This window comes from Alnus glutinosa, chromosome 2 (genome assembly GCF_958979055.1).
Source record: "Alnus glutinosa chromosome 2, dhAlnGlut1.1, whole genome shotgun sequence".
Classification (NCBI taxonomy): Eukaryota; Viridiplantae; Streptophyta; class Magnoliopsida; order Fagales; family Betulaceae; genus Alnus; species Alnus glutinosa.
In genome coordinates this window covers 4,882,983-4,910,880 of record NC_084887.1, presented here as the reverse complement: position 1 = coordinate 4,910,880, position 27,898 = coordinate 4,882,983, and the positions used below count along the sequence as shown (strand labels likewise).

Here is a 27,898-nt window from a genome sequence, read left to right as displayed (position 1 = left end):
TTCTTTACTCATTTAAAATTAAAAAATAAACACAAATTTATCCTTAATTAAAATTTTTAAAAAAGTAAATTACATGGATATGAACCACGGCCACACATAAATTATTTTTGCCATTTTTTTTGTTGGTATTTTGACATCATCCGTTAAAATTCAACAAAAAATGCTAACAGAAAGGTAAATTAAAAAGATTATTTGTGAAATAAAAATATAATTTATATACTATATTTTTATTGCATAAGTATTTTATAATATTAATTATGATGTAGCAATGTTATATATATATATATATATATATATTTTTTTTTTTTCAAGAATTCAAGGCCGAGTCAACAACCCGAGTCAATGCCAATCCCACCGCGGTACAAACAAAATAGAGCTAGGGCTAACACCGTATCCCCACAAAAGCCCTCAACCTTTCCACTTACAGCCCCCGTCTGTATCGCATATATTATACCATGACTCCAGGGATAACAGCGTCTTTTCCTATATCCACAGTTCCTCCAACAAAATTCACAGACACGGAGGGGCAAAAACGGAAAACCAAAAAGAGAACGAAAAGAAAAAGAAAAAAATAGAGAAAATTAACACGAAGGCTTCGTCTTTCAGACCAAGAACACAACGAGAGCGAAATACAAAGATATAGCGCAGCGAGAGAGAGAGATACAAGAAAGAGAAAGAGAGAGAGAGAGAGAGAGAGATTTTCTCAGAAAGATTGAAAATTTGCGCAACAATTTTCGTGGCCTCTCTCGATCTGTGCTCGTCAGGTTTTTCTTCGCACGCTGTTAGATTCACAGCTCCCAAGAATTCTCTCGCCGATCTGCTTAAGTCAGCTCCTCAATTTTCTTGGTAATTTTCTGTGGCTTTCTCTTTCTTCTCTCAATTTGCTTTCCTGATTTCAAGGAATCCAAACCCTAGGGTTTTTCTAACAAAAGCGTATTCGATTGGAGGTTTTATGCTTTTTTGGTTTTTTGCTTGTGTATATTTTGCTCAATGAAACCCTACATTTATTGATTTATGGTTTGTTTCTCTGTGAAATTTGTGGACGGTAGGGTTCAGAATTTGAGCGAGGATTTGATAATTTTGAAGCGAATTGCAGTATGAGCATCGACAGCCCCGGGGGAGGGGAGGATTAGGGTTTTCGAGGTTTCGGCCGAAGAGGAATTGGAGGGACTTCCATGGGTGATGGAGGCGTCGCATGCATGCCTTTGCAGCAGCATCATATGGAGAGGTTTCCAATTCCAGAGAAGACGCTTTATGGCAGTGCAGGCAAGAATGGCAGCAATAGCAACAACAATGGGTTCAATTCCAAGTCGCTTAAGTTCGCTGACACCGAGCGAAAGAAGAAGATGAAGGTTAAGAAAGAGCAATTGGCAAAGAGTTCTGAGTCCGAAAAGAGTGAGCTGGGATCGAATAGGGTTAGGAAGAGTAGCAAGGAAGTTGAAAATGGTGAAATTTGTGCTGAGAAGGCGCAGAAGGATGAGGTGGAAGAGGGTGAATTGGGGACTTTGAATGGAGATTATGTATCACGGAGAAGTGAGATTGAGAAGGGAGAGATTGTTGAGAAATGGAGGAGAAGTGAGGTGGAGAAGGGAGAGATTGTCCATGGGAAATGGAGGAAAGAGGAGGTGGAGAAGGGCGAGATAGTGCTGGAGAAGACTAGGAGAGGAGAGCCTGAGAGAGGAGAATTTGGAACGTGGAGAGGCGCAAAAGATGAGATTGAGAAGGGAGAGTTCATTCCAGATAGATGGCATAAAGGGGAAGCGCCAAGGGATGAGTACAACTACGGTAAATCACGCAGGTATGATTCGGGTAAGGAGAAGGGGTATAAATCTGAGCTTGAGCGTACACCACCTTCTGGGAAGTATTTGGGTGATGATCTTTTTCGGAGGAAAGAGTTCAACAGAAGTGGAAGTCAGCTTGGTAAAGGTACTGCCAGGTGGGAGAGTGGCCAGGAGAGGAATATAAGGATCAGTTCGAAAATTGTGGATGAAGAAGGTTTATATAGGAATGAATACAGCAATGGGAAGAACCATGGGAGGGATTACTCTTCTGCTAACCGGTTGAAGCGGTATGGTACTGATTCAGATAGCAGTGATCGCAAATATTATGGAGATTATGGGGATTATGCAGGTTCAAAAAGCCGGCGGCTGTCTGATGACAGCAACCGCACTGCCCATTTGGAGCATTATTCACGCCGCTCTGTGGAGAGGTCTTACAGGAATTTAGCTTCATCAAAAATGCCTTCATCAGACAAGTACTCCTCTAGGCATTATGAATCTTCTTTGTCTTCAAGAGTAGTTTATGACAGGTATGGTCGTAGTCCTGGTCATTCTGAGCGGTCCCCACATGACAGGGCCCGGTATTATGATCACCGTGACAGGAGTCCTGTCCGTCGGGAAAGATCACCTCATGGTCGGGAAAGATCACCTCATGGTCGTGAAAAATCTCCTCATGGTCGTGAACGATCCCCATATGGTCGTGAGAGATCTCCAAATGGTCGTGAAAGGTCCCCATATGATCGGAATCGTCACAATGATCATAGAAATCGTAGTCCAACTCATGCAGAGCGGTCCCCACATGATCGAGCTCGAAACCATGATCGCAGGGATCGGACACCTAGCTATCTGGAACGGTCCCCACTTGATCGGAGTAGGCCCAGTAGTTACCGGGAAACAAGTCGTAAAGGTGGAACAAGCGAAAAGCGCAACTCTCAGATTAGTAGTAAAGGGCAAGAAGATAAGCTCACCCAGAGGGATTCTAATGGAGAAGACTCGCAGTATCAAGCTAAAGAGTCTCAAGATAGTAGCAGTGTTCATAATGTTAATGGATCTGTTGAGAAAAATGTTGACTCTGAGCCTCACAAAGAAGAGGAGCAATCTCAGAGTCCAAGCATTAATTGCAAAGAAGCTTCTAACGTTGGTGGCCCTCTTCCTGAAGAGCTGCCATCGATGGAAGAAGATATGGACATATGTGACACCCCACCGCATGTTCCCATGGTGGTGGATTCATCCACAGGGAGATGGTTTTACCTTGATTATCATGGGGTGGAGTGCGGGCCTTCTAAATTATGCGATCTTAAAGCTCTTATGGAAGAAGGGGCTCTAATGTCAGATCACTTTGTCAAGCACGTAGAAACTGATAGGTGGGTAACTGTTGAAAATGCAACTTCTCCGTTGGTGACTGTGAATTTCCCATTCATTGTGTCGGACTCCATAACCCAGCTGGTGAAGCCTCCAGAAGCTCCTGGCAATCTTTTGGCTGATACTGGAGATACTAGGCAATCTGGTCCTCAGAGTGGCGAGGAAATGTCCGTCGCTTTGTCTGAGCCAGTGGTTCGTACAGATGACACTGCAGCTGTTTTTGAGCCTTCAGAGGATCTCCACATTGATGCAAGGGTTGGGGCTCTGTTAGAGGGCTTTCCTGTTATTCCTGGCAAGGAACTTGAGACTGTTGCAGGTATTAGTTTGTCTGTAAATTACTTTAATTTTAATCAGTACCGAATATTGTTCTTAAGAATTTGGTTGCGAATTTTGTCATCTTGCAGAAGTTCTGCAAATGAAGTTCGAACATGCAGAATGGCAGGGGTGGGGAAATTCTGAAGGTAGACTATCTCTGGCATTACGTACATTTATTCATGTGTTTTTCTCTATTTTAATAAAACTCAGAGCGTTGAGAGTTATTTTGTGGTGAGTGTCCTCATGGAAATGTTATCTTTTCATTTGTTTTTCTATATATTAAGGCTTTCACTGGATCGATTATATATATATATATATATATATATATATATATATATATATATAAAGGTGTTTTTTTTTTTTTTTTAATATTTAAATAAAAAGGGGAGGGGTATATCTGTCCTGAAACATAATTCTTCACTTGTTTATTTATTTATTTTCTAGAAAAAACAATCTTCTAGTTTTTTCTTCCAAGTGTTTTCTAGTAATCGTTCAAAAAGAAAAAATGTATTTTCTAGTAATTAATGGCTTAGATGTAATACTTTAGTAGAGGAAGGGTATTTTTGCTCTACTGTAAAGCTAGAAGCACTTAAGCAGCTCTCGATAGGTTTTCCGTAATATGCGAGATAATATAATTTGAACATTTTGGATGCAGGGTGTGTAATAAAGTTAAAAGCACCTAAGCAGCTCTCTATAGATTATACATGATATACTAAATAATATAATTTAATTTAATCCATTTACTTATCAAATAGATAGTATAATTTAACCATTTGTGGATGCATTCCTTTTCTTGTTGCCTACTGGTTTTGAGAAAAGTCTACAATTCTGTGAATTGCAGTCGGGCACTAATGAAATTTTTGTTTTTTCCCCCCCTGTAAAATAAAGCCTATAAAATTGGTTATACGAAATATATCTATTCTATTCTCATACAGTAGTTGATGGTCTAGGACATGTATGACTGCTCTGGTCATGCCTAAATAATTGGCTTTGTTTGTTAAAACTTTTCCCTTCTCTCTTTTGTTTTCACTTTTCAAAACAAAAATACTAACAAACCACCTAAAACAGAAAACACTCAAAACTGTTTTTATTTTTCATATCACATTAGAACACTTTTTTAAATGAAAAACAAAAAAGCATTAATAAACTGAGCCTTTATATTTTTATTAGTTGGACGAGTTCATATTGTGTCTGTTTCCCCCTCTCCCACCGTGCCCCCCACCCCCCCCCCCCCCGCCCCCCGCCCCCCCCGCCCCCCTCTTAGTCTGTTTCCTCCCTCTTAAGCTTGTTGATCTCTTTGCGGACCTGAGATTTCTTTGAAGACAGTATAGACCCTAATCTTATATAGGCTTTGCAAGTAGAGTAGAAAGCTAAGTGTAAATATTAATTCTGCATGTGAATTGTTGTTTTTGGAAATCAAGATATCATTGCAGTTGTATACATAAGAATGTGAAAGTTGATTTAGACATTATATGTATGTTACATATTTTTTAAACTTCAATATATAATATTTTGTACATCCTTATGGTTGAAATATTGTCTGAACAAGTTTTAATGACTGAATTAAATGCACATATTCAATCTCTATATGCATGTCAATATATGCTTCTCATGATGAAAATTTATTCTGGGCCACGTACAGGTTTCCCTTGGTATCAGACTCACATCAATGAACATTCTGAGAAGAAAACTGATGAATTATCCAGAATTTCTGAAATTAAATCAAAAGAAGCTGCAGAATCCAGGTTAATTCTAACCTCTGAAAAGGATCATGGTTTTGCCTGTGGAGAATTTGGTGACTGGTTTTCTGGCGGATGGTCATGCAAGGGTGGTGACTGGAAGAGGAATGATGATGCTACCCAAGATAGATCTTTCAGAAAGAAGCTTGTTCTCAATGATGGTTTCCCATTATGCCAGATGCCAAAGTCTGGGTATGAGGACCCTCGGTGGCATCGAAAAGAAGACTTGTATTTTCCTTCCCATAGCAGGAGGCTTGATCTCCCTCCTTGGGCCTTTTCTTTATCAGATGAAAGGATTGATTGCAGTATGAGCAGATCACTTCAAAGTAAGCCTGCTGTGGTAAGGGGAGTGAAAGGAACTATGCTTCCAGTGGTCAGGATAAATTCATGTGTGGTTAAGGACCATGGTTCATTTGTTTCTGATCCCCGCATGAAAGTCCGAGGAAAGGAGAGGTATTCTTCTAGGTCTTCTCGACAGTATTCTTCAAGTAGTGATGGCAAGAGATCATCAGCAGAAGGCGATTCTCAATCAAAAAGTGTTAATGATCAAGGTTCGCAAGACTCCTGGAAGTGCATGACATCCATCAACGCTCCAAAAGACCATCTTTGCACAGTCAATGACTTGCAATTGCATTTGGGTGATTGGTACTACCTTGATGGTTCTGGGCATGAACAAGGGCCTTCATCATTTCCACAGCTACAGGTCTTGGTAGATCTAGGTATTATTCAAAACTATATCAGTATTTTCAGAAAATCTGATAAAATTTGGGTTCCAGTTACCTCTGCTGGAGAGACCTCTGAAGCAACCACTGTCAAGAGCGAACAGGAGAACAATTCCGCAGCTGGTGATTCTTCAAGGCCTGTTTCACAATCTCAAGCTGCTGCCCTAGGTGATCCTAAAACAAAACCAAAATTTTCTCATGACCTGCATCCTCAGTTCATCGGTTATACACGTGGGAAGCTACATGAATTGGTAATGAAATCATATAAAAGCCGTGAGTTTGCCGCAGCCATAAATGAAGTCTTAGATCCATGGATCAACGCTAAACAGCCAAAGAAGGAGATGGAGAAGCACATATACCGTAAATCAGGTATGGTTAATCTTTTAATTTCCATTGGTGTCCTGGATTTTGTTTACTGAAAGAGCGGATTTAGTTATTCCAGGATGAGGTACCAGGGATCTTTCTTTCATTTTCAATCTTCAGCTAGGATATGTTCTTGGTCAAAGTTCATCCCCCCCCCCCCCCCCCCCCCCCCCTTCCCCATTTTCTTGTAGCCACTAAACATAAAGCAGGTCATTTCTGATATGTGTGCTAGGTATTTTTGTGGCTCAGGTCTCATTCGCATGCAGCTCTGTGTTAAACTTTGTTATCATGCATCGAATTTTCTATCCTTAAATGCACTATCATCAATTTTCCAATAATAGAGATCCTGCACTAAAAGGCATAGATGGCCCCTTGGGGTATTTTGTCTTTGTTTTTTAATGCATGTGCTAGCTGCGCGTGTGTATGTATGTTTTCTAATTTCATGGTATTTTCAAGCCCATATCAATCCAAAGAGCTTTTCTCCACTTTTTCTCTCTGCCTTCAATTGATTCATGAATATCATCCTCTTTAATGCATTTTAATGCAGTTATTTTTGCTCCTACTAGCTACACACTTGTTACTCCTTTTTCTTTTTGTTAATCCATTATATATTTTTGGAATTGGTGGGGGCTTGTTAACTACAGAAGGTGATTCACGTGCTTCCAAGAGAGCCCGACTGCTGCTTGATGACATTGAAGAAGACTACGAAATAGAAGAGGACATGCAGACAATTCAAAAAGACGAATCCACGTTTGATGATCTATGTGGTGATGCTACTTTCTACAGAAAGGAGGGTGCAAATTCTGAAACTGAAATGGGAAGCTGGGGTATATTGGATGGTCATGTGCTTGCTCGAGTTTTTCATTTTCTGAGATCAGACATCAAATCCCTTGCCTTTGTTTCTTTGACATGTAAACATTGGAGAGCTGCCGTTGGTTTTTACAAGGACATTTCAAGACAGATTGACCTGTCATCTTTGGGTCCTAACTGCACTGACTCCATACTCTTGAACATCATGGTAGGTTTCCTTTGTTTGGCATTCTAGGATATCACAAATTCGTTTCTCTTTTCTCCTGGCTTAATGTAATTTTTGCTTGCAGAATGGTTATAGCGAAGAAAAGATAAATTCAATGGTTATAAAGGGTTGCACAAACATCACCTCAGTCACACTTGAAGAGATCCTTCATTCATTTCCTTGTATAACTTCTATAGACATCAGAGGTTGTGGCCAGTTCGATGAGTTGGCTCGCAAATTTGCGAACATGAACTGGGTCAAGTCTAAAATAAGGAGTCTTAAACAGATTACTGAGAAAACTTCATCAAGCTCCAAAAAGGGTCGAGGCTGTGATATTGATGATTTTGGTGAACTAAAGGACTATTTTGCTAGTGTGGATAAAAGAGATTCAGCTAATCAGTTATTCCGTCGAAGCTTATACAAAAGATCAAAACTATTTGATGCCAGAAAGTCCTCATCCATTCTATCTAGGGATGCCCGTATGAGGCGGTGGGCCATCAAGAAATCTGAGAATAGTTACAAGAGAATGGAGGAATTCCTTCTTTCGGGTCTTAAAGACATCATGAAGGGGAATACTTTTGATTTTTTTGTGCCCAAGGTATAGCTAGTCCTTGATTTTGCATATCACCATATAAAAAAAAGTTATCTATTATATATATTCATAATCTCTTATTTCTTGCTCTTTTGTTGACCAGGTTGCAGAAATTGAATACAGAATTAAAAAGGGTTATTATATTGGCCATGGATTGAGCTCTGTCAAGGAGGATATCAGTCGAATGTGCAGAGACGCAATAAAGTAAGATTTTTCAGGCCTGCATTTGTTGCTTCATAAAATAACAACGAATAATCAAAGGCCTTTAAATATCACAATCAAAGGGGCTTTTGTTAACAAGGGGCTAGCAGCTCTTTAGGTTATAGTATGATACTATGATGGGTTAACTTATCACTGGTTAAGCAGTAGGATTTTTTTTGGGCTCTCACCTTTAAAATTGGAACCAAGTCTCTCAAGGTTGTCATCACTCAGGGTTTTTCTGTAAGGTTTTGGATACTGTATTATATTGTATTTTGTTTCTTCGTGCAAGTTAGGCAACATAAAATTGTCTCCATCGACATTAACATTGATGTCAAATTAATCTTTTGTCTCTGCAGTATTTTTGTGGTCAGTAGGTCTTTATATGCCGAGTGCGAGTCGTGCAACAATGTTTCCTATTCTCTTTTTCCTTAAATTTTTGCTTACTTGGGTACTTATTTCTGTATGCAGAGCAAAGAATCGGGGTGAAGCTGGAGACATGAATCACATTATTCCATTATTTATTCAACTTGCCACGCGTTTGGAAGAGAGTTCTAAGTTGTCTTATGAAAGGGATGAGATGATTAAGCCTTGGGAAGATGAATCACCTTCTGCTTCGAAGTATAAGAAGAAGCCCAATAAATCCTTGACTGAAAGAAAATACATGAATAGGACTAATGGCTCTAACTTTGCAAATGGTGGTTTGGATTATGTAGAGTATGCATCTGATCGAGAAATCAGAAGGCGTTTATCCAAATTGAATAAAAAATCTATGGGCTCAGAGAGTGAAACATCTGATGAACATGACAGGTCTTCTGAAGATGGAAAGAGTGATAGTGAGAGTACAGCCTCAGATACAGAAAGCGACTTGGATGTGCGGTTAGAAGCTCGAACTGCGGAGTCCAGAGGAGATGGACGCTTTACAACAGATGAGGGTTTGGATTCTATGACTGATGATCGTGAGTGGGGTGCTCGCATGACAAAAGCAAGCCTGGTTCCTCCTGTTACTAGAAAATATGAAGTCATTGATGAATACGTTATTGTTGCGGGTGAGGAGGATGTGCAACGAAAGATGCGTGTGTCTTTACCTGAGGACTATGCTGAGAAGCTTCATGCACAGAGAAGTGGCACTGAGGAGTCAGATATGGAGCTTCCTGAAGTCAAGGACTATAAACCTAGAAAACAGCTTGGAGTTGAGGTTTTAGAGCAAGAGGTTTATGGAATTGACCCCTATACTCACAATCTTTTGCTTGATTCCATGCCAGAGGAGTTGGATTGGTCTCTACTTGATAAGCATTTGTTTATCGAAGATGTGCTCCTCCGCACTTTGAATAAGCAAGTTAGGCAGTTCACTGGGACGGGAAACACTCCTATGATTTATCCGTTGGGGCCTGTATTAGAAGAAATAGAAAAATCTGCTGAGGATTGTGACATACGAACTGTGAAAATGTGTCAGGGTGTTTTGAAGGCCATAGATAGTCGCCCTGATGACAAATATGTTGGTTACAGAAAGGTATGTATGCACCATCATTTTACTGCATGAGCATAGTACTATCATTTTACCTCTCCGTCTTGTTACTTCCTTGACTTGTCTCCTAGTGTTTTGATGCTGATTCTCTTATTCTGTTACTGTCTGTTTGGTTGTGTACATCAGGGGCTTGGTGTTGTTTGCAACAAAGAAGAAGGTTTTGGAGAAGAAGATTTTGTTGTGGAGTTTTTGGGAGAGGTATGGCACCAATTGTTTGTGCGATCCAGTTTGTAGCTATAAGAAAGCCCTTTGAAGGTTTATGATGCTGAACCTCCCCGACTCTTAAAAATAATTTTTGTAGGTTTATCCTGTTTGGAAATGGTTCGAGAAGCAAGATGGGATACGATCTCTGCAGAAAAATAATAAAGATCCAGCTCCAGAATTTTACAACATCTATCTTGAAAGGCCAAAGGTTTTCTTCAATTTAACAAGCCTTGTGCTGTAGGCTTTTAACGCTTTCTCCATTTGTCTTTGCTTTGCTGACATTTTCAGCTGATTGTGCATTATAACCTGGCAGGGTGATGCTGATGGGTATGATTTGGTTGTTGTTGATGCTATGCATAAGGCGAACTATGCAAGTCGAATATGTCACTCATGCCGCCCTAATTGTGAAGCAAAGTGAGCCTTGTTTGTCTTACTCTTTTTCCTGTTTATATCCTATCCGCAGATTCATAAGGCACTTGATAATGTTATAGATACGGTATGAAAGACTTTGCTACTTATGAGCCTGCCCTTAGCGCATTTTAGAATTTTGTATGGAGAGTAGTATAGAATGTAATAGAATGAAGTGATCTCATATCTTTTTTTTTTTTTTTCTTTTTCCTTTTTGATAAGTAAAGGAAGTTCATTAAAAGCGTTAGAGGTGCAACTCAAGTACACATGAAGTATACAAGAGAAAATCATCTAGTAAATCAAGAACTTGAAAAAAAATTACAAAATTCTGCAAACGCGCAAATAAGGATTTAAGGAAATAAACCTATAGATCTGAGCTCGTTCTTTAACAATCATTGAAGTTTCGAGCGTTCCCTTCTCTCCAAATGCACTCTATAAAAAGGAATGGATTACATTGCTAACGATATCGATATCATTCTAATCGACCCTTCTTTTCCAACATGCCATATGATCCACAACCCGTTTGGGCATAACCCACTATACTCCAAACATCTGAAATACTACAAGTCTGTCGCGACATCACAATGAACAAGAAGATGATCCGGGGGTTTCACAAGTTTCTATAACTATGATGTGATGCTTGCAAAGATTGTCCAAAGTGAGCCTTTCCCCAAGGGATGCTGTCCAAGTGAAAAATGTCGACCTCAAAGGGCCTTAGTCTTCTAAATGCTCTTCCGGGGAAAAGAGGAGTCAACATTAGGAAGAAGAACCTTGTAAAAGGATTTGATCTCAAAAGATTTTCTTTTTGAGGGCGTCCAACATAACTCATAATCTCCACCCCGACCCACCCTAGCGTAATACAAGACAGAAGAAAGAAGAGGCTGAGTCCAATTCTCCCAATCATGCACCAACATGATGAAGCTCATGTTTCAATGAACCACATCATTGGTAACAATATTAAGGTTAGCCACTAGAGCATCCCTATTCCTTGCAAGGCAAAATAACTCAACAAAAGGTTCATTCAAAGGTTGATCTTCACACCATACGTAATGCCAAAGACTGGTATGAGGGCCATCACCCACCTCAACACTAGCAAAACTAGTGAAGGCATCCCACCTCCTTCTAGTGTGTTTCCAAAGACTCACCCCTAGGGTCCAAAGACACCGTTAGTTCACATTCACCCGCCAAATTCCCATACTTATTATCCACTATCTGATGCCAAAAAGCTTTGTTCATAGCAAACCTCCATTACCACTTTCCTGTTAAGCCTTGGTTGAAGTTATCAAACTCCTAATCCTAGCCCTCCAAGTTGAATGGGAGTGCAAACCTTCTTTAAAAAGATGGAATTTAGGTTCATCATCCAAACTACTTTCTAACCAATTAGCAACACCAACCTAGATGGGGCAGAGGGAAAGAAAATGTGGGAAGGTTGGAGAGCCTGCTCTTAATCAACGTTGCTCGACCGGCCTTAGACAAGTAAAGTCTTTTCCATTCAACTTTTATTTATTTATTTTTTATTTTAAAGTAATAAGCCAATCTCATTAAAAGCATGAGGTGCTCCTTAGTACGTTGGGATTATACAAAAGGAAACGCCTAACTAGAGAAACAAGTAAGAAAATCAAGAAAGCTAAAAGATAAGGGAAACACGAGTCGTAGTCCAAAGATACAGAGTGTGATAAAAAGAGGACAAAAGCTCCTCAGAAGTCTCCCAACCTTTTCTACCATTCTTCCATAATTCCACCCCAAAGGCTCTTGCGGGAACATGAGAGCACCACCCGCCCCGTAAACAGCCATATTTGGAATCCACCACAATTATCCACCAAGCATCTCTCTCAATACCAAAGTGCCATAACCACTTACCTAGAAGAGCGCGGTTGAACATCAAGAAGTTATGGATACCCAACCCTCCAGAGATCGAAGAGCAAACCTTAGCCTAGCTAACAAGATGATATTCAAATTCTTCAAATCTTCACCAATCGCCATAGAAAGTCTTGTTGGAGCTTCTCAATACGATTAGCCACACTAGCAAGGATGAGAAGAGGGACAAAAATTACGTAGGTAGGTTGGAAAGTGTGCTCTTAATAAGGGTGACCCTGTCACCTTTGGACAATTACATGCGTTTTCAACTGGCTAACCGACGCCCCATCTTTTCCACAATGACATCCTTTGCCTTGTAAGAAGCTTGTAGCGGGGGCAGAGAGGAAGTTCCACATCCCAAGATGCCAACCAACTCACCCATGTTGTCAACATTGCCCACAGGAACCTAAACAGACTTAGCCATATTAACCTTTAAACCATAAACAACTTCTAAAAATAAGAGTAGAACTTAGAGATAGCTAATCTTCTCTTCATTTTATCAGTGATAGTATCCCTAATAGAATTCGCCTTGAATGAAGCACCCAATGAGAACATATATCATAGGCAAAGACGAGACCCTACAACCCAAAATATGGCCAACCCACTCGCATTCGACACATTACCAACAGGAACCAATTTGGATTTTGCTAGGTTAATCTTCAACCTTGAAGCAAGTTCAAAACAAAGGAGAACACATCTCAGGTATCGAAAATAATCTGGAATAGTGCCACAAAAAAAGAGGGAATCATCAACAAAAATTTGATGAGATACATATACAAGATCATCACTCCTAGCCCCCATTGAAAAACCATTGATAAAGCCCCCAATCACAACAACTGTCATCATATGAATCAAAACTTCCATAATAATCACAAAAAGGAGGGGGGAGAGAGGGTCATCCTGTCTCAAACCCTTAGAACCATTAATTAGAATAGAGAATATCCACTTCTGCCATTTCTCCCAAAGCCATGTCTTCTTAATGTGAGGTCCTAGCTAATATGATCATAAGCTTTTTTAAGTCCAATTTACACAAAAATCCCAACTCACCTTATTCAAGACGGCTATCTAGGCATCCATTAGCGATGAGAACCAAGTCTAGGATCTGACAAACCTCTGATAGAAGCATTTTAAGTCTTTGAAATGATATTCTCCAATACAAGTTTTCAATATATTCGCCATAACCTTAACAATAATTTTGTAGAACAATTTAGTTAATAAGCTGGAGTCTAGTTTCTAACCTCTTGTTTGCTTTGTAGTAATGGTCAAATGTAGTGAAACTGTTAGTTTTGTTGCTTGAGTTTCTTCATTCGAGCATTGCAAATATAATATAAAAACTAGTCCTTTTCACATATAAATGCTATATCCCAAATGTTATCGCTTGAAGATTCTGCTCTAGATTGTTGATATTTTACTAATTCATTTTTGGTAAGTAAATGAGATTTTCTTAAAAAGTGTAAAGGCGCAACCTAGGTATACGGGAAGTATGTAAGAGATGCACCTAGCGAGGACAAGAAAGAAAATCAAGAAAATGAAGAAAATTAACAAAGTCCAAAGTAGTTGTCCAGTGGTAGAGATTTTTGAAGAACGACGACTTTAGTTCCGCTACCATCCTCTTGCCGTCTTCAAAACTTTTGTTATTTCTTTTCATCCAAAGACACCACATTAGGCAAGGTGGAACCATCTTCCACATTGTTGCACTCTGAGATTTTATTAATTCTATAAGCTAGAAACCATGTTTTGAAAAATCATTCTTTACCTTTACCACATTTTTTTTTTGTCAATATTTTACCTCATAGACAATGAATTGCAATTTACTTATCTTAAATTTGATTTACCTTGTCTAATTATCCTTCCCTCCCCCCCCAAAAAAAAAGAAGAAAAAAAGGAAGGAAAAAAATTGTGGAAGACTGTTATCAAAGTATGCTGCATTTTTTGTTACTTATTACAGCTATATTAATGATATGAATTCTTATTAAGTGGTGGGAATGATGTTGAAGTCTAGATATATTGTTCAGTCTTTTTCTTTTTAATATTTTGCGTATTGGTCTAGAGAAACACTTGAGACCACTCTCTCTCATTTACCCTCTTCCCAGATATCCTATTGCTTGAATGTGATTTTGTATGTGAAGCCAACTTTACCATCCTAGAATTTTATCCTTGAATGCAGAGTTACTGCTGTAGGTGGTCATTACCAAATTGGAATTTATAGTGTACGTAAAATTCAATATGGCGAGGAGATCACATTCGATTATAATTCTGTCACAGAGGTGTGTCTCTTTTCCCTGTTGGCCTTCTGTATGCTTGGAGGATGATATACATGTTTCAATACGACTGATTGATGTCTGTTCATTTTGCTAGAGTAAAGAAGAATATGAAGTATCAGTTTGTTTGTGTGGGAGTCAAGTTTGCCGGGGCAGCTACCTAAATCTGACAGGCGAAGGGGCTTTTCAAAAGGTACTGGCTTTAATGGAATTTTCTCGACTGTCCATGTCATAAAATAAAAGCAACTAAAATCATGAACAAGTCTCATCAGGCTTCAGGGCTGTTAAGTTGGCTTTGACGTCCTTATCATCTCGGATTAACATTCTTATCAGAATTCTTTCTGGTCACTGTAGAAGGGCAGCCTTATTGGGATCCTGATTTCCTAAATGATAAGTAATTATTAATTTTGTATTCTTGAGGCTGTTGCAGCCAATGGAATCCTATTGGTCCTTGTCTACCTTGAGTCTCAAAGTTGTGGTAGTTTCTGTTAAGCTTTATTATCCATCCACCAGGTACTGGAGGAGTGGCATGGAATTCTTGATCGTTATCACTTAATGCTAGAAGCTTGCGAATTAAATTCAGTATCTGAAGAAGATTATCTTGACTTGGGGAGGGCTGGTTTAGGCAGTTGTTTGCTTGGTGGGCTACCTGATTGGTTGGTAGCCTATTCGGCTCGCTTGGTATGTGCTTTTGCTGTCCCCTGATTTTTGTTCTGGGATTAACCTTTCCTGCTAGTAATCTATTCATCCTCCTATTTTTCCTGACTTTTCCATTTTGGATGAAGGTGAGGTTTATAAATTTTGAAAGAACGAAGCTCCCTGCGGAGATTCTAAAGCATAATTTGGAGGAAAAAAGGAAATATTTTTCAGAAATTTGTCTTGAAGTTGAGACGAGTGATGCTGAGGTTCAGGTGAGTTGTTGACTGTCCTACTCTCTCTCTTATTGTGTATGTGCGCACGCATGCATTTGTTTGAGCAGGCTTGCACTTTCCTTGTGGATGATATCTTTTTCTGGTGAGACAGGCTGAGGGTGTGTACAATCAAAGGCTTCAGAATTTGGCTGTTACTCTTGACAAGGTGAATAGCTTCTCAAATTTTGTTATGTTAAGGAGCTTGCCAACTCTTTCCAGCTTCCGTCTTTTTTTCTTTACTAAAATCAGTGTCAGGACACATGAGACATGTATTTTGGTGTGATGGGCCTGGCTCTGGTGATTCTCTGGACCAGAAAGTTGTATGATAAGATGATATTGATCCTGCTAGTCTGGGGTCTAATAAAAAATTTTGAGGCCAAAGTTTTAAACCCAAACCTTTGTATCATTCAATTACTCTTCATCTTTTAAGCTCATCTCTTTGTTAGGATCCTTACTCCTGATCTTTCAACTTGTGTCTAATGATGTCTTAGTGCTTTTAGTCTAGATCTCTGTTGTAAACAGAAAATGTTCTGCTTTCCTAGCTTTGTGAAGATGTTGATCTTTTGAGTTCTATTTACAGGTGAGGTATGTTATGAGGTGCGTTTATGGTGATCCGAAGAAAGCACCACCTCCTCTGGAGAAGCTGAGTCCTGAAGCCCTTGTTTCCTTTCTCTGGAAGGGAGAGGGATCATTTGTTGAGGAGCTTCTCCAATGCATGGCTCCTCATGTGGAAGAAGGCATGTTAAATGATCTCAAGTCCAAAATCCCCGCTCATGATCCATCGGGTTCTGATGACATTCAGAAAGAACTTCAGAAATCGTTGTTATGGTGAGTAGTGTGCATTTCTTGGATTTTGTATCAGTACTTTTTGAACTTGTGATGTTTCAACTGTTGAAATATAGTAGTCTTAGTTTGGCGGTTAGTTCCGTTGTGTTTATTGTGGTGTATTTGGCGGGAGCGGAATGCGCGACACTTTAAAGATGTAGAGACATTGATAGTGGAGCTACGGAAGCGTTTGCGCAATACGTTATATATGTGGATAGCGTCTCATTATAGTTTGAATGTTTTTACTTATGCAGACTTTTTAAACTTATTTTCTGTTCGTTTCTTTTAGAGGCACTCCTGTATACTTCTAGTGTATTAGAGTGGCGATCCTCTGCGTTGTATTAATGAATTGACATTACTTATCAAAAAAAGAAAAAAAAAGAAATATAGTAGTCTTATGGGGTGTTCTTCACTTGAAAGGTTGAGGGATGAGGTCAGAAATCTTCCATGTACCTACAAGTCTCGGCATGATGCTGCAGCTGATTTGATCCATATTTATGCGTACACAAAGTGCTTCTTTAGAATACGGGTATGTCTTACAGCTACAGTAACTCCTAGAATCTGTCTGCTAACCTTGTCATGTGTAGTTTCTTTTATCTAAAGCAAATTTCATTTTTAAATGCAGGAATATGAAGCTGTAACTTCTCCACCAGTTTACATTAGTCCACTTGACTTGGGCCCTAAGTACATTGATAAATTGGGGGCAGATTTTCAGGAGTATTGCAAGACCTATGGTGAGAATTATTGTCTAGGGCAGCTGATTTTTTGGCATAACCAGACGAATGGTGAGCCAGATTGTAGCCTGGCTAGAGCAAGTAGGGGTTGTTTGTTGTTACCCGAGATTGGTTCCTTCTATGCTAAGGTTCAGAGACCATCACGCCATCGTGTTTATGGCCCAAGGACTGTGAGGTTTATGCTGGCAAGAATGGTGAGTTTAATAAGCTTATATTAAGTTGTAAGTACTTGTGTTCATTAAATTATAAGATTTGACCTTACTCTACCCTGACTTGGCCCATCCAAAACAGTGTAAGCAACACTGCCTATCTGCATGTTTGCGTCTTAGGCATTGGGAGGACTGTTGGACTCTTTTAGGAGAATAGTTAATACTATGAAAATACCTGCATAAAAGAGCTTGTTGGTGATTTGAAGTTTTTGGTTGGTTTTGTTTGCATATCATATATTTTCTTGTAGATATGAAATTTAGTCATTTTTTGTTACAGGCTGCCCTTTTTGGGCATCTTGATAGGCAGAGTTATGAATAGGTACTTTTGGTCATGTGGCTTACTTTATGATTGGCTTCCTATAAGGTAGTTTTGGTGAACTCTTGTTTGTTTTTCATTTGGGTCAGTGAAACCTTGTTGACTTCTCCAGATTCTTGTATGGACAGCTCTGTTAGATGACTTCTCCAAATTCTTGTATGTTAAATTTATTTCAATTTAACATGTATTATTTAATATACATTTTTCTACTGTTTTGGTTCACATAGATCTCTTGCTAAATCATCGAAGTTAGCCAACATGAAGCCTAATATATTCACACAGCATACATAGTCATGGGGAGGTTTTACAGATTATCAATAAATTTAACATACATGAAAACTGCTACTTTTAATAACAAACAGTTGTTACATAGGTTTCGTAAGGGCCAGTGGCTGTAGTAAAATTGCCCTTCGGCCAAATCACACTCAGGTTTCCCATTTAATGAACTTGAAGGGATCACTAAAGTTGTGGTGGACTAACCATTGCGATGTTTGGAAACTAGCTAACATGTTATTTCCCTTTGTCAGTTTTTCTTCTTTTAGCTTACTTTATTTGTTTTTGGTTTGCTTATCCGTTGCGTCTTAATGTTTTCCAGGAGAAGCAGTCTCAGAGACCATGGCCCAAGGATCGAATATGGTCATTCAAGACCTCTCCAAAAGTTTTTGGCAGCCCAACGTTTGATGCTGTTCGAAATAATACTCCGCTAGACAAAGAGATGGTGCATTGGCTGAAACACAGACCTGCCATATTTCAGGCCATGTGGGATCGGTGAACTATTGCAGAGATTGGGGAAGCAGCAGGAATCATTAGCCAAGTCTTTGTTAATTGCTTTGGATTGATTTGTCAATTTTAGTTCGCAGCTGCCCCCTATAATGGGGAAGTTGTAATCATTCCAAAGCATCATTCGTTTTGTACTGCTTTTTCTCATTCTTGTGTACAGTTTTTCTTACCCTTGTAATTTGTAATTCATTATCTGGTAGTGAGTAGCATTGGTTTTTCTCAGGAAAAAAAAAAAATTAGCATTGCTTCTCTAATTTAAGGAAAAAAAAAAAAATGCAAAGAAGAAAAAAGTCGTAGGAATTGGCTGTTAATTATTCTTTTTCTCTCCCCGTTTCTAAATTCTTGTGCCTTTCTTTCCTGTCACAGAGTAGGGCTTGTAATTGTCACTGAACAAGACGAATGAGCTTTTTTAAGAGATGCGGTGGCGCCCATCTGCTATATCTTCATTCTCATGTCTTGTTCACAGGGTAGGAGCATATTTTGACAATTACCTTTTACTTCTGATCTTGCATATATGTTTGTCAGAACTATTAGAAATAAGCAGGATGGTTAGAGCCCCGTAGGTGCTTCGAGTGCAATCACTAGAAGTTATTTTGGTAGATCTCAAAGTACCTTTTGTATCCTAACCAAGATTTATGATTTTCTGGAATTTTAGTATTATATTTGCTGATCATTCATAATGGGAAGAGATTTTGGTTCTCATGTTTGTGATACAAGTTTAGTCCCGAATTTGTTAAAAACTTGGTTTCCTGCTGTTGATAGGCCTACGTGAATGGTATTTCTTAAGCAATTGTTTCATTTGTACGTTTTATTTGGTGGGGCATATGCGTCGTGTTAATTTGAGAATACGGTTTTGCGTGTGTTGGCTATTGCAATAAGTATAGTTTTTGTTATGCTAAGGGTTGATCATTAACAAATCAACTGCTGAACAGTGAGCAGCAAAACTTCTATGGAAGAAAAGAAGTTTCAGAAACTCATTTCCATATAATACTTGGATAGGGAAGGGCCTAATCTCAGAAAAAAACGTTTGAGTTCATTGCCGTTGGTTTGAGTGGAGCAATAAGGAGGCCTCATGCATCTAATGTCATAAAATGTTACCCTCTTCCATGATACATTGCTGATAAACGTTGCAATCACTGGAATATACTTTCCAAAGCGCGCTTGTATTCTCATGTGGTGTGTTTGAGTTTGCGATTTTACAGACAAAAGTAAAATTTTAAATTAAATTATAGAAAATGAGAATTGCATTTATAAAAAATATCATTTCGAGTCTCTGCGCTACCAGCCAACCAAACAGTACCTCTGGCAAGTGTAAATACACGCCCAACATTCTCTGTTGCCTCTCTGCTAAATTCCCAAATATACTCCCTCCCTCCCTCCGTAAAGAGCCAATCCCCCGAAATCCCGAATGTACTCACTCTAGGGCATAACCGTCAATTCGAAAGCCTCATGTCGATTTCACCCACCAACAACAATATTAATTACGGCAGCTTTCGTTAGAACAACTGTCCCCGTACCCAAAAAGATTCCAAACCAATCTCACCCGTCCATTCACCCCCACGGCCTCCATCCAACGGCAACCAACAAGGAACCGCCACAAAACCATTTTTTCAAATGCCCGCTCGGTGGCCTGAAATGAAACGGAAACTGAGAAGCAGACAAAAGGTCGACAAAAAGCCTCCATGACCTACACCTGCATTTCACGTACTCCTATGTACGGACCCTATCATCCTCGACGTCCTAGCAGCCCACCTTCTGCAGCCAATTTCCTTTCACCACGCGTCCCTTCTTCCCGTAACGTCCACGAGATACAGACAGACTCTGAGAGAGAGAATCAGAGGCTATAAATACAGTCACCACCACACGCCACTCTCTCTCTCTCTCTGAGTCAGATACTGTGTTTTTCTGTTCGTGAGTGAAAATGAAGAGGGATTCTGATACGAGTTTCGCCGGCGGCGAGAGCGCCGATGAGTGTAGCATCGACTCGATGTTCTCCGGCGTGAGCCTTCAGTCATTACTGACCGAGAAAGCCCTAATGCCGTTATACGGCGACTACGTAGTCGGAGAACCCCCACTTGGTTTTCCGGCCAACTCCACGAGTACGACGATGACGACGTCGTTTCCATTCACCTTCTTCAGCGAGGATTTTCCTGCTCTGAAGTACCGCAACCAACTCGCTCAAAACTCCGACGAGGGCCCCCGACTCGGACCCCTCAACTCGGGAGAAGACTCAGCGAAATACAAGCCCAACCTCAAGCTCCCAAAAGCGGAACCATTTCACCCCCATGACGAGTCGATTCAGACTCAGACTCAGACATTCAATTCCTTAACCAACCCAAGCTCTGATCTCAAACTCTCATCACAGTTCTTCTACTTACCTCACTTACACTCGCTCGAACATTCCCAAGGCCAAGCATATGTCTCTGCGTCACCCTTCAAACGCGCCCGAGCTGACTCAGTGCCGAGCGACTCCCAAACCCTAGACTCAATCGTGCAGAGTTGCTACTACCTGAACCGTCCTGTGGTTATCCCTCAGAGCAAGCTGGCTCGGCGGCGGCGCCAGAAGCTGAGCGAGAAGATGCAGAGCCTACAGAAGCTAATGCCTTGGGACACCAAGATGGACATGTCCACCATGCTAGAGGAGGCCCACAAGTACGTCAAGTTCCTCCAGGCCCAGCTCAAGGCCCTCCAGTCCATGCCTCCCCACTCCACCTGGGCCTTTCCTTCGGCCCAGAACTCATGCGGCGGCGTTTTCGGCTACCTGGGAAAGCTGACCCGGAACCAGATCCTCCGGGTGCTGGTCAACTCGCCCGTGACCCAGACGGTTCTCTACTCCCATGGCTGCTGCGTTTTCTCCGTCGAGCAGCTCAGGGACGTCGCTACTCTGCAGAAGCCGGGATTCTTCAACAATCCCTGAGCGAGCGAGCAAGGTGGCGCGTGGTTTGCACGCTACGTCGCTGTCTTTGGGTGGCAGTTTTTGAGGGTCCTTTGTTGCTCTGTGCTTCTCAGGGTTTTGGTAACGTACAGTTTCAGGCGCTTTCTTGTCCCTAGCTTCCTTTTTCTTCTTTTGCATTTTGGGGTTTTTTCTTTTCTTTATTTCGGATAATGAAAAGAAAAGAATACATAGACACAAGTACATCTGATCTAGGAATACAAAAAGGTTAGGAGGAGGTAGAATTAATGATGTTTGCATGGTGAGAAAGAGAAGAGAAAGTTGGGTTAGTTGCTGATCGAATTTTGTGTGAATTAAGGAGTAATTAAGACATCATTAATACTTTTGTGGATCCTGAATTTGCGTTCTCTTCTTCTTCTTATTAAGTTGTTCTGACTGTTCCGCTACCTGGGTTGGCCATGTTTGTGGATGATGATGCTCTGTTTACTGTGACAGATCCGTTAAGGAAGAAAGTAGCATGAGATGCCTGATGGAATGACCCCATTGATATATATATACTTGTGTTAATTTGGGCCATATGCAGTTTAAGGTATATATACATCCGGCATTCCGTACCACTTTTGATATTTTCCTACTCGTATATTTGATAAATTAAAGTTGATCCATCACGGAAGGAATTTGTGTTAAAAATATCAAAAACTTGTTTGAAAACATCATTTCCATTATATATGATCACATCCATTAGGGTTTTGTAAGGAAGCTTAAGAGTGCTTGAATGGACTACACAATCAAGCAATTCAAAAAGTTATGAGCCCAACTATTTGATATCATATCTGGTTGGGTTGGGTTGGATAGTCAAATTCATCTTCTTTGGGTTTGTCATGGGTGGCCTGGCTACTATGCTCTGGTCCACTGGATTGCACTTTTTATTAAATATTGGAAAAAGGAGTTACTAGGATATAAAATACAAGAGAGGGTGGGCATCCTATTCCTAACAATGAGGCCCAGAAGGAAAATATAGTGCTAAAAGATATAACATACAAATAACTGAAAATTGGCCATAAATGGCCCAGTCCAATGTTTTTTAGATAGAAATACAAGAAAATGGCCGCCTTAAAAGACGGTCGTTGATGCAGACCACGAGAAAGTCTGATTGCTATTACAACGAAAACAAGGTGATTTGGAGGCTGCGATACGAGAGAAAACACTGTAAAATCTAGATATGGAGTTGTTGACGAGGAGCTTCCCAATGTCCCACAAGAGGGATGCCCCGTAGATATGTAGCTCAAATTAAATGACATCTTTTATTTATGTCTCCATAGCAAAAAGAGGGACATATCGTAGGGGGTAGGGATGTGTTATTTCTATCACTTTAGTTTACATCAAGTCTACACCAAGATAAATAGAGTGTGAGACCTACATGCATAGCTCCCATACTCTATATGTCCTGGTATAGAATTGATGTACACCAATTGATATAAAAAAATTAGTACCCTATCAGGGGAGATCATAGCAGACATAAAATAATAAAAAATTAAAGATTTGCAGCTCAGGTGGTGAGGGGGGTGAGGGGAGAATAGGGAAGATGAGAGGGAGGGCATCAGAGATGGAGGATGAAGGTGGATGGCATATATGGGTTTGAAAAACCCAAATATGTCGTCCAATGGAGGCGTGTGGATCTAACTCTTTGAGGTAGAGATTCGGAAGAGCGAAGAGGAGGCCCGTGAGAGTGGAGATCGAAGAGCCGAGAAGGTGGTGGTGGAGGAGGTACAATTATAGACCTAATAATAGTTTTTTTTATAGATTTGGTGAGTGAACAATACTCACTATTGTTGATGAGTACTATTTACTTACTAAATTTTTTTTCACCAAATTAATAAGATTGTTGAAGAATTATTTTGGACTATTCCACTAAATTGGCTCATCAAAATTATTTTGATAAGAGTATTAAAAATGCTATAACAAAACAAGTACGGATGAAGAAAGGGGAAAGGAGTGTCTCACGGGAGAGGAAACTATTTCTTGTCAGAAAAGTAGAGAACTTCTCTCACTCGAAAGCTAGAGAGAGAAGATTAAAAAAATGACGTTTTCCGTAAATTTCATATATGTTTGTGTTCTTTATGCAGGTTAATTATTCACACATTTATTTTATGTTTTACTTTTCCCCTAACAAAACGACCAGAGAGATCTTAATTTGAATTAGGCTTGGCAATTCGAGTTGTCGTGTCAATCCATTTGGTTGGCGTGTCAACCCATTGGGTTAGCGTATCAACCTATTTGACTAATTTGATAAAAAATGTGTAATTATCGCGTCATAAATATCTTATAAACGGGTTGATGGGTCATAAACATGTCATAAACACGTTGGTGGGTTATAAACGGGTTGACGGGTCATAAAAGAGTTATAACTTAAACCCAAACCCTCTATATTCGTATCGTGTTCGTGTCGGATTCATGGGTCGTGTCAAAATTGCCAAGCCTAATTTGAATGCATCATTAATCTCTAAACATGTCTCTTTTTTGTTTTTTGGAAGCTTAACATGTTTAATTCTTTTATCTCATACAAATTAGACAACTATTTAAAAAAATAATAATAATTATAGCGGAGTCCCATCGAGTTTAGGAACAACATGACAGTCATGATCAGATAATTAAAAACCAACTAGTTTATGCGCTTATATCCATAAAAGAGAGAAATTACACCTTTTTTTTAATTTTTTAATTTTTTTTTTTTTAATTTGCACTTCAAATGATGTGTTACAGTTCTATGAGATGTCGGAATAATTATTTTTGTCATTTGGTTTGTCTATTATTCTTGAAAATGATAATTCTTCACTTGAGAAATGCTATATATTACATCATCATCCCACCGTAGTCTTATTGTGCTGATGTGACAGTGCTCATTAGTCGTTAGATTTTAATTTTTTAATAATTACAAATCCAATAATTGATGGACACTACCTCGAGTTTAGTGGGATGATGGTGTAATACTTAGGATTGCCCTATTCACGTTGAAAAATTGTCATTCCCCCAAACCAAAGGAATAACTATTTTCTAGGGGTATAAAAATTCTAAATAACCGTATGTTTTATTTTTTTTCCTAGGTAAAACAAAAAGAAAAATTGTTTCCATGTGTGTCGATCACGAATTAGGATTCCCTACAATTTTTCAAAGAAATTATAGATTATCAAATTATGTAATTTTGGTCGTTTCTAGACATTAGAACGTTTGAAAAATGCTACCTATTAAAAATGTAGCATGTTATCGAGGCAGCAAAAAATAATTTTCCTCCTAAAAGGCTTACTCTTCACTTTTTCAAAAACGTTTATTCTTCATAAAATTAATAGATAGTTTTTGGTTCAAAATTTTTTACAACATAAAAAGCAAGAAACTGATGAAAATTAGTCAATTCTCAATTGTAACATGCCTCATTCTTAGTTGGTGGCATTTTCTAAACGTTTCAATGTTAAAATTATATAATTTGAGAAATTACAATTTCTTTAAAATTGCATGAGATCACAATCCGTCTTCCACCCCCTTAACAAAAGCACAGGGCCAATACAATCACTTTTGTTTGGTAATCAGGGTGGTGCGACCATCCTCAGTGCCAATCAGTCACCCCCTGCATGGGTAGTTGCAACACTTTTTGTGCTTTAGTTGATACATGTATGTGTTATTTAATAATCAAACTTTATTTTGTGTCTATAAGTTAGTTTACAAGTAATATGTAACTATTTATTAGATAATGACACGTTTTTTAAAATAATAGATTTATTAACTAACATCATAACCAATTTTTAGAAAAAAAAAAGATAAAAGAAAAGAAAAAAAAAAGAAAAAAGAAAAGAAAATGTAGCATCCCTCAATAAATAAACAAAGTTCAAATCAATACATTATATATAGCGGATTTCGAGCAGGAAAACGAGCGAATTTATTCGTGCCCTAATCCTTTGCATCGAGCCTCGGCCTGATGTGATTTCGAGGTTCCCCAAAACGAAAGGAAGTCCCATTTTCATCCCTACGTAGGCTTTTGAGAGCGACTCAGAAAAAGGGATATTTATCGAAGAAAATTCAAGATTCGACAGTGAGACTGAGATATACTGTTTGGGCTTTCTAGTCCATATCTTACAAGCCCAGGGGCCCACTTGGTGCCCTTTAGTCAAGCCAGTACGTTCTGACAAAGTGCTAGGTCTTCCACAGAAATGACATTGGCCCATTAAACAATGATTGTGAAAGAAGGTTAACAAGATACCACACTTATCCCACAAATTGAAAATAGAAAAAGCACTCAAATTTTAAATTTTTATTGCACGTGATCTTCACCGGGCTCGCTCTACTCGCTGTAATTTCCCGGCTAAAGATGGTTGAAGCGGTAAAAATACTGTTCTATTCCAAATATGGAAAGAAAGAAAAAAGAGACACCAACACAATAGACTAAAACCTAAGCAACATAAAAAAAAATAGACTAGCGTCCGACAGAGTGAAAGATAACAAGGTACCCAACGCTGGCGTTAGGGAGGTGGTAGGCAACGCGGTTGATGGCGTCGGGGAGCTGGAACGCTAGTGAGTGCGGTAAAGTGGCACTGCACGTGAGAGACAGAGACCATTGGAGGAACGTAAATTTCGCTTTGAACAAAACCAGATCTAAGAACTTGGAGAAAAACGGCCACCGACGTTGGGGAGAAGATGGCGAATGAGGAGGAGAGAGCCACTGGCACGGTGGAGAAGCCAAGACACCACAATAGCGGATTTGGGCTGGATAAGTCATACGGGACGAGGGATAAAACTTTAAAAGATCGATGTGATCGATAAGGGCTAGAGACAAACAACAATATAAGCGAAAATAAACACAAAGGAAAGTGGAGGAGAGGAAGGAAGAGATGAGTTTCTTCCCTCCTCCCTTAGCACGCTGAAAAAAAAAAGGAAGACAAATTTAGGCAGGAGAAAGGTCAGAGTGTTTTAGTTTTTAGCTTGTTTACCACTCCGCCGTTGTTAGTATACATAGTTCAAAGCTCAATTAATTAACGAACTATATGTGCTTGAACGAAATCAAGTTTGGTTTTTGATATATTTGTAAATGCTTTAATTAGAATGATTTTATGTATTAATATGCATAATTTTAGAAGAAAATGTTATAAAAAAAAATACATTTTATTTCTTGTTTTATAGCTATTATATATTATTATTGAAGTGTTACCTGTATTTTGTTTATTTCTTTCTTTTTTATGACGATGGGAAATCCTTTAAGGTACGTAAGACCATTTCATTTAATTTATCCATTTTTGTTTGGTAAACCCGAACTCGTGCAAACTGCAAATTACATCTTTGCAAACAAATCGATTTCGGCTTTTCCGGCAGGCGTGAAGACTTCAAGATAATGTTTGCACTTAAGAAAATTTGAATGTTAGGGAATGACACCAAAATCGAAACCATTTGTAGAAACTATTATTAAAGAAAAAAAACAGTATATGGATAGGAATGAATGATTTGCAAGTTAAAAGTCAAAGAAACACAAATAAGAATTCACACCGATTCCATTTGGGGCATGAGTAGATGCCTCGGGCGGGGCGCTCCTCTATGAGCTGGTTTATACCCTACTTTCCTTCCTCCCCCATCAAAGGAATCCGAGAACGAAGAAAAAGAAGAGAAAGAAGACACAAAAGCAAAATAAAGTATGCACTGTTGTAGACAAAAGAAGCTTTTACCCACTTAATCCCAGCTGAAAGGCATTCTGCACACTTTCCTACTCTTTAAAACCCCCTTATTTCCTTTCATATGTTCCTTCTCATGATCATCTAAAGCATATACAGTAGCAAGAGAGAAAGAGATCGAGAGATATTTTTCTTCTTCTAAGACCCTTTTTCAAGTGCTCCACATATTATCCAACAATGTCCAAGTTATTAGGTTCTTTCATTTGTCTGTTGATCGTGGCAATGGATATCATGGCTGGGATTCTTGGCATTGAAGCAGAAATTGCACAAAACAAGGTATATATATCATTCTTTAAATGGCAGAAAAAAGTTTGTGCATATGTTGTAACTCAAACTTTTCAATTTCTTCTTCTTCTTCAACAGGTGAAGCATCTAAGGCTGTTTATATTTGAGTGTAAAGAACCAAGCAGCCAGGCTTTCAAGCTAGGTTTTGCTGCAGCAACACTTCTGGGCCTAGCCCATGTCATAGCAAACTTGCTTGGTGGCTGCAATTGCATTTGTTCTCAAGAAGAGCTCCAAAAGGCTTCCCCCAGCAGGCAACTTTCACTGGCCTGCCTCTTCTTCACTTGGTATGTCATCCTTAAAGTATTGATTAAATGATTAAATTTACTCTTTTTTATTCACTTATACTTTTGAGATGTGTAATGATTTAACATGATATTAGAGAAAGATCCTGAGCTGAGTTTGAACCTGACTCTACAATTTACCTTTCATGGTTTTCTGATTGATGATCAGGATCATATTTGCTGTCGGATTGTCCATGCTGGTGATAGGGACTTTGTCAAACCACAAGTCAAGGGCTTCCTGCGGTTTCTCACACCCTCATTTTCTGTCCATTGGAGGGGTTTTGTGCTTTGTTCATGGGCTGTTTTGTGTTGCCTATTACGTTTCTACCACTGCCATGCTTAAGGAGTAAGACAAGTATATATGGAGGCCAAGCTTAAAGCAGTGGTTTCTTCTTCTTCTTCTTCTTTTTTTTTTTTTTTTGTAATTCAGTGGTTATATTACTACATTCTTATGTTGCATCACTGCATTATCAAGTTCTTCGGTTGGAAGTTCATTGATCCTACAAAAAAACAAGTGTTTTGAGATGCTTTTTTTAGAACCATGGAAAAAGAAAAATGTGGTCTTACTGGAGTTAACTTTATATTATAAAAATCTAATCTCTTTTTCTTTA

At 39.1% G+C, this 27,898-nt stretch overlaps 3 protein-coding genes across 4 annotated transcripts; all 3 read left to right on the top strand.

Annotated features, from left to right (window-relative positions):
- The first annotated feature begins 593 nt into the window (after positions 1-593).
- On the top strand, positions 594-18,815 carry LOC133860723 (histone-lysine N-methyltransferase ATXR3). Of its 2 annotated transcripts, none has more exons than XM_062296329.1 (20): positions 594-846; positions 1,057-3,456; positions 3,545-3,601; positions 5,098-6,285; positions 6,924-7,297; positions 7,380-7,892; positions 7,990-8,090; positions 8,556-9,597; positions 9,739-9,810; positions 9,914-10,024; positions 10,130-10,230; positions 14,249-14,348; positions 14,440-14,535; positions 14,856-15,023; positions 15,128-15,253; positions 15,366-15,419; positions 15,834-16,081; positions 16,499-16,607; positions 16,704-17,006; positions 17,933-18,815. In XM_062296329.1, exons 2-20 carry the CDS (start codon positions 1,176-1,178, stop codon positions 18,107-18,109), a joined length of 7,221 nt encoding a protein of 2,406 aa, XP_062152313.1. In that variant the 5' UTR covers positions 594-846; positions 1,057-1,175; the 3' UTR covers positions 18,110-18,815. The 2 variants fall into 2 exon arrangements, with proteins under 2 accessions (XP_062152313.1, XP_062152312.1); XM_062296328.1 differs by having other exon boundaries at positions 1,050-3,456.
- Positions 18,816-20,038: 1,223 nt separating this feature from the next.
- On the top strand, positions 20,039-21,034 carry LOC133860206 (transcription factor bHLH117). Its single transcript, XM_062295853.1, has one exon. The coding sequence runs from the start codon at positions 20,039-20,041 to the stop codon at positions 21,032-21,034; it is 996 nt and encodes a 331-aa protein (XP_062151837.1).
- A 5,521-nt stretch (positions 21,035-26,555) lies between these two features.
- Positions 26,556-27,898, top strand: LOC133861265 (protein VASCULATURE COMPLEXITY AND CONNECTIVITY-like). Its single transcript, XM_062297010.1, has 3 exons — positions 26,556-26,997; positions 27,085-27,290; positions 27,457-27,898. The coding sequence occupies exons 1-3, from the start codon at positions 26,899-26,901 to the stop codon at positions 27,635-27,637; spliced, it is 486 nt and encodes a 161-aa protein (XP_062152994.1). The 5' UTR covers positions 26,556-26,898; the 3' UTR covers positions 27,638-27,898.

Coding starts and splice junctions, on each gene's coding strand:
- LOC133860206 (XM_062295853.1), top strand. CDS start 20,039: ATGAAGAGGGATTCTGATACGAGTTTCGCCGGCGGCGAGAGCGCCGAT.
- LOC133860723 (XM_062296329.1), top strand. CDS start 1,176: ATGGGTGATGGAGGCGTCGCATGCATGCCTTTGCAGCAGCATCATATG. Junction 10,025..10,129: donor TCTATCTTGAAAGGCCAAAG/GTTTTCTTCAAT, acceptor ATAACCTGGCAG/GGTGATGCTGATGGGTATGA. Junction 10,231..14,248: donor CGCCCTAATTGTGAAGCAAA/GTGAGCCTTGTT, acceptor CCTTGAATGCAG/AGTTACTGCTGTAGGTGGTC.
- LOC133861265 (XM_062297010.1), top strand. CDS start 26,899: ATGTCCAAGTTATTAGGTTCTTTCATTTGTCTGTTGATCGTGGCAATG. Junction 26,998..27,084: donor CAGAAATTGCACAAAACAAG/GTATATATATCA, acceptor CTTCTTCAACAG/GTGAAGCATCTAAGGCTGTT. Junction 27,291..27,456: donor GCCTGCCTCTTCTTCACTTG/GTATGTCATCCT, acceptor ATTGATGATCAG/GATCATATTTGCTGTCGGAT.